The sequence below is a fragment of the Siniperca chuatsi genome, linkage group LG18, assembly GCF_020085105.1.
Source record: "Siniperca chuatsi isolate FFG_IHB_CAS linkage group LG18, ASM2008510v1, whole genome shotgun sequence".
NCBI classification, from domain to species: domain Eukaryota; kingdom Metazoa; phylum Chordata; class Actinopteri; order Centrarchiformes; family Sinipercidae; genus Siniperca; species Siniperca chuatsi.
In genome coordinates, this window is record NC_058059.1 from 4,877,725 (window position 1) to 4,888,042 (window position 10,318).

General features: G+C 39.8%; 1 protein-coding gene across 2 annotated transcripts; it reads left to right on the forward strand.

The window, feature by feature from the left end:
• The first annotated feature begins 3,546 nt into the window (after positions 1-3,546).
• Positions 3,547-8,397, forward strand: LOC122865754 (betaine--homocysteine S-methyltransferase 1-like). 2 transcript variants are annotated; one of them, XM_044174590.1, is made up of 8 exons: positions 3,547-3,707; positions 3,902-4,034; positions 4,113-4,270; positions 4,376-4,567; positions 6,011-6,158; positions 7,256-7,438; positions 7,535-7,763; positions 7,840-8,397. In XM_044174590.1, the coding sequence occupies exons 1-8, from the start codon at positions 3,684-3,686 to the stop codon at positions 8,018-8,020; spliced, it is 1,248 nt and encodes a 415-aa protein (XP_044030525.1). In that variant the 5' UTR covers positions 3,547-3,683; the 3' UTR covers positions 8,021-8,397. The 2 variants fall into 2 exon arrangements, with proteins under 2 accessions (XP_044030525.1, XP_044030528.1); XM_044174593.1 differs by having other exon boundaries at positions 4,113-4,225.
• Positions 8,398-10,318: the final 1,921 nt, after the last annotated feature.

The following is a 10,318-nucleotide window of genomic DNA, read 5'->3' on the forward strand; positions in this document are numbered from 1 at the left end:
GGTTCCCACACTTTTCCCCTAGTGCCACCACGAGGTTCACGTTTTTGTTTTTTATTGAAATTGCCATTAAATGTGGTAAAATCATTCATGTTCTCCAGAGGATGAATTGTAATAGCTTTGATCCCCTGGCCTTTATCTAGCACCACCATCAGGTCAAAATTTAAATTTGTCCGATACTTTAATTTGGAAAACTAGTGACATTTGTGTTTTGTGCTAATTAACAAATGTATTTGGTTGTGTTTTCTTCATTTGCTTGTGATTTGTCTATTTGCATGTGCGTTGATCTCTCAGGACCACCGTACAAATGAGCACTGGTGGAAGAAGTATTCAGATCATTTACTTCAGTAAAAGTACCAATACCACAGTGTGAAAATATTCAATTACAAGTAAAAGTCCTGCATTCAAAACCTTACATAAGTTACTAAAGCATTATCAGCAAGTTGACTTAAAGTATCAAAGTAAAAGTAATCATAGTGCAGTAAAATGCTCCCTGTCAGTGTTTTATTATATCTGATGTTTCTGGATTAATATTGCTGCTGCATTAATGTGTATGTTGCATTTTACTGCTGCAGATGTTTAAGGTTGAGCTCATTTTAACTACTTTATATACTGTTGGGTAGTTTAATCTACAGCAATGCATCATGGTCTATAAGATCATCATGTGTTTGTAGCGTCGCTGTCCTGTGAGAACCACGTATCTCTAAGAAGTCAACTTTCATGACGATGCGTTTTCCAGCTGATCCGAGGGAGGGTTAAAGAGTTTATTTAGCTTCAGAAGTTTCCATAAAGGAAACACTTCATCCTTCAGTTAATTCACATTCAAAATCACCAAATTTGGAGATACATGGTTTCCACTGGACAGGAAGGGTATGAAAGGTTATAATCTGAAAAGTAACTAAAGCTGTGAGACAAATGCAGTGGAGTAAAAAGTACAATATTTGCCTCTGAGATGTCGTGGAGTAGAAGTATAACGTAGCATAAAATAGCAATACTCAAGTAAAATACAAGTAACTCAAATTTGTACTAAAGCACAATACTTAAATGTAAATGCACTGCAAATGAGCTGGATGAGAATTAACAGAGGGATTTTTCCCTTTTAACAGCATGCTAGTCTGGATCAGTTAAGTTACCTGGGACACATAAACTAGAACATCCACAACAAATGTGGCATCTGTACAATATGTACCGTCACAGAATATCATGTTATATTGCTAAACATGGCTTTCTTTCTAAGGTATAGAGGGTATGGAGGAACTTCTGGAGTGTCCCAGAGTTTAACAAAGATCGAAGACATATAATCATTTGTTTTATCAATATAATCAATCTGAACAGTTTACCATGAATATTATATAAGTGTGTGCTTATTCATGCAGTCCCACAGTGTTTCTCTCCTGACTAAGTTTTGTGTTTGACTTGACAGCCTCCTCTGCTCACAACAAATCTGTGGATCATCTTGAGTAACCGGGTCATGATTTCTGGAAAGAGACGTTGCTGTTGAGTTTTTAAAATGTATTTTTTTGGCGCTTTGAACACCACATCCCCGAGTGCCATATAGTCCCCTTATATTCAAAAGAAAGGCAGACATCTCTACGGCTCGGTATCTCCAAAACTCTGCAACTCACACCAAAACAATCTAGATGGATAAATAGCACTACAGGTGAGAGGAAAAACATGTATTTTTGATTTTGGGGTGAGTTCTGGGAAGGAAAAAAATCCCTCTTTGGTAGAACAGGCGTCGGGGTCACAAGCAGACGTACTGTAGCTTTATTTTCAGGGGTCACAAAACATTGCTCGGGTGGAAAACCCTACATTGTGTTATCTGTTTGCAAAGACCGCTTAGAGAAATAACTTCCAGAGTGTTGACAGACCTCCCTCCTCCCATTGTTCTTGTTTTGGAGCAGGAATGATCGCCTCGCTCCAGTTTAGTACATGCAAACATATAAAGTACGAATACAGCTAAAAGCTCCTCCAGCAGCAGCCTGTCTGCAGCTCTACAGTTGCCTCGGGGCAATAAGGGATATCTATCATCGTGAAATAGCAATTCTAGAGCTGAAATGATTAGTCTACAAACATTACCTGGATCCAGCTTCTCACTTGTTGCTTTTTCTCGTCTGATGTGACAGGAAATTGATAATTTTTTGGGTTTTGGACTGTTGGTCGGAAGAAACAAGCTATTTGAAGACGCCACCTTTGGCTTTAGGAAATAGTTTGAGGCATTTCCCCCTGTTTTCTGACATTTAATACACCAAACGATCAGACAATTAATCAAGAAAATAATCGGTAGATTAATAGATAATTGTTAGCTATAGCCCTAAGCAATTCCTTTGATTCCTTTTTCACACTTTGTTGCATCTACAGGCAAACTGAACACACTTCCCTCTAAATTAAATATGTATAAATAAGATTAATTCATGTGAAAACGTTTAGTTAAATGACAAATGGCAGAAAAGATAGCCAGAGGAAGGAGAATTTAAACTGGTGAGAATGAATACGTGAACAAATTGAAAGTTTCAGATAATTTCAATGGGCTCATTTCTTCCTCCATTAACTCTTGATGGTGTTTTTTTTGTGTGTAGCAGGCCAGAATGGGCACGTTGCGTTCAGGGTGGCATGGTACCATAGAGGGTTAAAGATCCCCTCCAGACATGTTTTAGGACATAAAAAAGATTTTCTTTGTGTCTGACACAAAAAAAAGTTCAATTAGCTCGTTTTAAAATTCTTAAAATAACATCTCCTCCTTCTCCTTCACTGAAAAATCCAGTCTGTGTTTATGCACTTCAGACACACTTGTGTAAGTTGCATACTGGACCTTGACTGGATCCAAACTGGTTGTAATGTGACAAAGTCCTGCTCGTACAGTGCGTGCACATCTTAAATCCAGATTTTATGGTGAGCAGAAACTTCTTCTCCCTTCAGCAGATGACAGTGAGGCTCAAACATCCAAGTGAGGTTAACAATAAGCAAAACACATTTTTGAGAGGAGGTGGACTTTAACTTAAAGGATGGAAATCACGCCAAACCAATCAGACTGTAGTCCTCTAACTTTAGCACATCACTCCTACAGTATGTGGCTGCCAACAGGAGCAGGGCTTGTAAAACTCTCATTCACCACATGTTTCTGCTTTCTGCGTTTGGGATCTTTCCAAAAGAGAAAAATGCTGATTTTTTTTTATCCACACAATTTTCATAGTGGCTCACAGCATTATGGCTGCTACATTTTCCACACCTTCATAAGGGATTATATATTTTAAGCATTTCTACAGCTTCTGTGTTTTGCATTAATTTATGGCACACGCAAAAAAAAAGAAAAAGGCAGTTAAACCTGATCATACTTGGTCTGCATGACTCAAATTCTCTTTACTTTTTAACTGATAATGATCCTGTTCTCACCTACTAAAAAACACTCAATCGACGTATTGATTTATTCAATCTACAAAAAAAAAAAAATATCAAGAGGGGTCTTGTATTTCTGCGGTACCTTGAACAATATGTTGCAAACTTGCCAATCAGAAAAAAAGAAAAAGAAAGATGAGCGGCGTGAGGCAGGCGGTTCTTAGAGTGACATCAGGAGCACCGCACCCCTCTTGGATTATAAATGCCGCACGAACGCGTGCACAAAACCCCTTTCCAAACTCAGAGGCACGCTGTAGCTGAGTGGGCCGGTCACTGCTGCAATAATCATCATGGCGCCAGCTGGACAGAAGAAGGTTAGTACACGAAGTCTTAACCACATGAATATTTTTTTAATCCCACTTGTTGCGTGGTTCGAGTTTTGAAGCCACGGCATTGAAGTGTCTGTTGCATGTGCGCATTTCCGTGCAAAAGGAAGAGGTTTTGCAAACTACCAGCTAGTGGACTGTAAGAAACTTGCTTCTTCTTGCACGTTTGACTTTTCACGCAGGGTATTTTGGAGCGTCTGGATGCAGGAGAGATCGTGGTCGGGGACGGAGGCTACGTCTTCGCCCTTGAGAAGAGAGGTTATGTCAAAGCGGGACCGTGGACGCCTGAGGCGGCTGCCGAGCACCCAGAAGCGGGTACTGCCACTGTGTTTCTCTCTTAACCGAGTGTTTCGCAGCGGTTCAAATGCTGAATGATCCACCTTCTTGTTTCAGTGCGGCAGCTGCACAGGGAGTTCCTGAGAGCTGGCTCCAATGTCATGCAGACATTCACTTTCTACGCAAGCGATGATAAACTGGAGAACAGAGGCCACACTCAGCGCTTCACCGTGAGTGTGTTTTTAATCTGTGTGGCTGCAGCTTCTCATGAAGAGGTGAAGGCACCGAACCACCTGCCTGCAGCAAAGCAGGAAACGGGGACATGGTGTTCTCTTGACGTGAACTTGCACTTAGTGTTTTCTTTTCTTTTTGAACTTCAGGGGCAGCAAATAAACGAAGCAGCTTGTGACCTGGCCAGGGCGGTGGCCGACGAGGGCGACGCTCTGGTGGCAGGAGGAGTCTCTCAGACCCCCGCTTACCTGAGCTGCAAGAGCCAGGATGATGTCAAGGCCATCTTCAAGAAACAGACTGATGTCTTTGTCAATAAAAATGTGGACTTCTTGATTGCAGAGGTATGTAGTGACTGCTGTTGGTAAGTTAGGCATGGTACCATAGAGGGTTAAAGATCCCCTCCAGACATGTTTTAAAAATACTTTGCTTGGAATAATATTTTGTGTCTTGACAACAAAAAAAGTTAAATTACCTCGTTTTAAAATTCTTAAAATAACATCTCCTCCTTCTCCTTCACTGAAAAATCCAGTCTGTGTTTATGCACTTGTAAGTTGCATACTGGACCAACTTGTTATAATGTCACAAAAACCTGCTCCTACAGTAGGCATGAGAAATATCTGAAAAATAAAGGGGCTAAAAAAAAAAGCGCTGGGGGACGTTTGTTTTTTAAAGGACAAAATTGCTGAGATCTTTAAGTCCTTAGTATAGGTCAAAAACACTGGACCGTACATTTCCCATAATGCGACCAATAACACTTTTTTTATTTTTTTTATTTTCATGGTAAATACTTCAGTTTGTAATTCAGGCTTTCTATTACAGATTTCTCCATCAGGGTTATTTTCTCAGACTTTAGAAAGCTCCCTCCAGAGCCACTGAAGAGATTTCACTGGCTGTGTCCTGCTCCTTCTCCTCATTTGTTTGAAAATGGGTGGAGTGTCCCATTTGGATTTTTTAAAATCCAAAGAATGACACTAGCTCACTGGTAACTGAGGTACAATAAAGTGTTTTTAAATGTTTGTTCCTATTTGGTGGGAACAAACGTGCAGTCCTGCAAAATCCAGCACATTTTAATCTTCATTTTCAGTGTCCTCTGATCCCAAACTGCATTAATTCACTGCCTTAATGCCAACTGGGACCAACATGTTGGAACAGGGTGTATCAGTTACAGCATTTTTAAAACTCTTTGCTACACATGTGTGTTTGGGGCTGAACCGTTTCCAGCACCTGCTCCTTATGTTGGAATTTATTTAAACCTGCAGTTTGGCCACTTGGGGGCAGCAGAAACAAGCTGTGAACACAACATTAACATATATTCACCCTTTAGGTGATATGGTGAACTTGTTTGCAAACGGTTTATTATAACTTTTTGTAGCTCTTGTTTGCTCTCCAGTAACTCCTGAGGGAAAGTCTTATTTGTTCACCTGATAGTTGCTAACTTAGTCTGTCTGTTTGCTGCTGAGCAGGTAGTGTAAAGTTGGGTTTTAGAGCTCGTTCACTGAAAACAGCTGCCTGCTGTGGCAGAAAATGACTTGAGTCGTGAGAGCGCACCAAAACTGTAAAACCAACCCTCTTTCACATTACACACAGTCATTTGACCCATTATAAAGATTTTTATTTTAGCAGCTTCAAAATGGCAATATCAGGAAATAGGGCTGCAGTCTGAAACATCTTGTCTTTGGCCACCAATAGTGATCTATTTTTTTTTTTTCTTCTCAATTATAGTGACTAAGCAGCATAAGAGATTAATAATTAATTTTTCTTGGTGTTGTTGTTGTTGCTTGCAGTACTTTGAGCATGTGGAGGAGGCCGAGTGGGCAGTCCAGGTTTTGAAGACCACCGGGAAGCCTGTTGCTGCAACTCTGTGTATTGGACCTGAAGGAGACCTGAACGGCGTCAGCCCTGGGGACTGTGCTGTCAGACTCGTCAAAGCTGGTATGACAATATCTCAAACGCTCCTGTATTTTATGATGTCCCACAATGGGTGCACAGCCTCTCACCCAACTATAGCATTTTGATGCTGTTGAATTGTATTGCTTTATCTTATCGGGGCGGCTTACAGGTAGAGCGGGTTGTCCACTAATCGGAAGGGCGGCGGTTCGATCCTGGCTTCACCCAGCCTGCATTTAAATGTGCTTGAGCAAGATACTGAACCCCAAATCCATTTATTTTGTCCACCCCATTTTAAATCAGAAGGCAGGCTCTATATAATGCAATAAAGTTCAACAACACCACAAACTACATCCTCCAAACTGACCGTACAGTTGAATCAACACCTCAAACAGTTTCAACAAAAACATTATAACCTTCATGAAGGGAGGATTTATTGTTTGTCCAAATCAGCAGCAATTCAGTTTTCATACACGGACAATGTGGAAAAATTGTTTGCACTTAAAGAGGTGCTCCATTTCTGTGAGGCTGTGGGAATCGCAAGAAACGGGTTTTAAAGTTGTTACACTCAAAACAGATGAGGCTGAGAGATCCTGACTTTTTTTTTTTAATTCCCTATTATGGATAAAACTTCAAAAATATTGAATCCTACGTTTTCCGTAATGTAGCATCTTTTCATGTTACTCTGCCTGGTGAGCCCAAATCTTTAACTCCATGCACCTGGTTTGTAGTGCACACTTTCTGTAGTAAACTTGTAGAGCCCAAGCTGACGTGGGGAAGGTAGCATTGGTTCCCCTTTTATTTTGTTTATTTTATTTTAATTTTTTTTTTTTTTGAGGTCAGTAAGTGAAGGATTTGAAAATATGACTTTGGCGCCATCCGGTGGATGTATGAAAAGAGACTGCAGCAGAAAATAATACATACACACACACACACACACACACACACTCTCTGTGGGTGACCTGGGAACCCAGCATGAACACAAACTGCACCAGTTTCCACCTGGATTGTCATTTTTCCACAAACTTATGCCATTAGGATAATTTTAAAATATGTTGTAATCACATTAAAAAAAAATCTCCACACTTTATGTTGCCTGTTTAAGCTCTGATTTTAAAAGTTTGCACGTTTCCTCTTCATAGGAGCTCAGATTGTGGGCATTAACTGCCACTTTGACCCGGAGACCTGTGTGAAGACCGTGAAGTTGATGAAGGAGGGAGTGGAGAAAGCCGGGCTGAAGGCTCACTACATGAGCCAGCCGCTGGCTTACCACACTCCTGACTGCAACTGCCAGGGCTTCATTGATCTGCCAGAGTTCCCCTTCAGTATGTATACACACTCAAAAAAAAAACCCATTTCATTTCTCAATTGCCACATGTTGACATGGAGGCCAATAATACACATGTACAACCGTGTGACAGGTCTGGAGCCGAGGATCCTGACCAGATGGGACATGCAGAAATACGCCCGGGAAGCGTACAACGCTGGCATCCGTTACATCGGAGGCTGCTGTGGATTTGAACCCTATCACATCCGCGCCCTGGCTGAGGAGCTGGCACCTGAGAGGGGTTTCCTGCCTGCTGGCTCGGAGAAGCATGGCAACTGGGGCAGTGGCCTGGAGATGCACACCAAGCCTTGGGTCAGAGCCAGGTAGAGATTTCTTTCTTTTTCCTCGTCTTTTCTCTCAAAATAGCTGCAGTTTAGTTAAAAAGCGTCCTCTCTGTAGGGCCCGTCGTGACTACTGGGAGAAGCTGAAGCCTGCGTCTGGCCGTCCCTTCTGCCCCTCGATGGCCACCCCCGATGGCTGGGGTGTCACCAAAGGCCATGCTGACCTGATGCAGCAGAAGGAGGCCACCTCCCAGGAGCAGCTGAAGGCTCTCTTTGACAAGGCCAACAAAAGCCACTGAGCTCCCCATCTGTTTTTGTATGAGGCATCTGTTTGTAGAAGCCAAGGGATACTCAGACAGTCCCGTAAGTTTGCATACCAAAAAGATCAAAATGCTGAAGTTCTTTCTGTATTTTTACGACAATTTTTACTGTGTGGAAGACTGGTATCAAATGCCGATAATTCAAATTAGCTTTGCAGCCTGAACTAACAATGAGTGCCTGTTTTATAAGTAAGATTATCACAACCATGAACCTTGTGAAATTACTGTGAATACAAAACTTAAAAGAACAGCTGTGAATGCACACAAGTAATGCCTTTAACACAACAAAAAGTGCCCAATGTTGTCTTGGAAAAAAGTTGAATGATGTGTTGCAATAAACTTCTAATTGAACACAATCAGCTTGTGTGAGTGGGCTCTGTCCTTTTTTTGAGAGGGGCTGGGAAGTTGATGGAGTGTAAAATTCATAACTAAATGCTACTTATCACTTGTACCCTTTTTTTTTTTTTTTTTTTTTTTTTTTAAAGTTTTGGTTTATAGATGCAAGTAGGTGCTGTAACATGTAGGTCCTGGAGACCTGACACAAGTCAAAGTGGTCTTCATAAATTCTATCAAATGTCTGAAATTGAGGTTTTTCAAAAAACAATGGCAGCGTTAATCTTTCTCTGGATAGAAATGCTGCTGCTGTCATCTAGTGGATGAAAACAGTACATAAATAATCTTAGGAGATACTATGATGTTTTTTTTGTTGTTTTTTTTTTAATCAAGAGTTTGTAGGTTTATCATATGGCTTACAATCAACAAATTATATCTAGACATTGTTAGTGCTCTTTATTTTAGTACCAGAGAACAATTATTACAGCTATGATTAACTTGTGTGTTTTATACTGGATGTCCAAAGGGAATTGTGACTTCCTGTGTTTATTCAGTTGAGGTATTGTCTACACAATGATGAAGAAATATTAGGATGTGGTGTTACCCCACTGGCAGACTTCTTTAATAGATATAATGCATGACCTTCACCCTGTGAACCAAATTTAAAATCTTTCCAAGTCACCTTTCAACATGCTGTCTGACTCAGAGACCTACCACCAGAAGTCCCAATACAAAGGCAGGAAACATGTTTATAATAAAAAAAAAAAAAAATTTTAAATAAATTTGTTGCAAATATCAAGACTAATTGAGCGTTTCTCTGTTTCAGAAGTTCTGGGATCCAAAATTAAAATACAACCAAACTCATGGAAGCATTTAACGGGCATAATATCTACTCTAGCCTACTATCAGGTAGATAGTAGACAGACAAACATTAATGAAATTATTTATATTTCTAACTTCAGTAAATCTTGAACTAACATTACCTGTATTGACTGATGGGTGTGTTAACAAACTACAAGAAAAACATACACTGCTCTGCAGGCGTTATAATACCGCTGGAGAAAACAGCAGTTCATTTACTCTTCCACTGTGAACACACTGTCTTTAGAAGTTTTCTGACTTGTCCTGCTTTGGGGAAAAAATCTGGAAAAAGGTCACAAATATACAATAATATATAATATCCTGGTGTGAGGAAGAGCCACTAGAAACATTTTAAATGAAATGAAAAACAAACAAACAAAATATGAATAATTATAGACATACCTATCAGGATATCATGTTGGGGGTTGGGACCCACCAATAATGGATCTGATCCATTTTGTGTCAGCATCAGTCATTTTAATGAAACACTGCTTTATTTATTTTGTTTGTCTCCAACCTAAACAACAAATATGTGCTTTCACATGTCATAAAACCTTTAATTGAAAATGATAACTTCCTATGTGAACCACATTCCTTAATGCTACCTTTTAATTTTGAATTTTGCCTCCTCAACAAATTCAAGTTCCCTTTTTTGGTACATTTCTTTCAACACTGTTGAACCGGGCAGCATGTCTGTTGGCTCTGGTAATTTTAAAACGTCCTAAATTGCAAAACTATGTAATATACTATACTAATAATAGAAATATGTCAGTGGTTAAAAGGAAAATATAACACCAAGGAAGAAAAACAATGAACTGAACACTTCTCTTATACAACTACATATATTAAAGGTTTTTGGGGTTGGTAGAGTGCTGAATGGTTTAAATGTACCGTTGCATTTGATTTATAAACATTTTACATAAAGGTTTTATGTTACCAAATGTACTTTAGCGGATGTCGATATAAAAAGATTTATAAAATACTAATATTTTTGTTTTGAACCGCAGACATCATAAAAAACAAACAGCAATAACCTACAGTGAAAAACGAACAGAAATGTTTCAACGAATATATCTGGAGGAA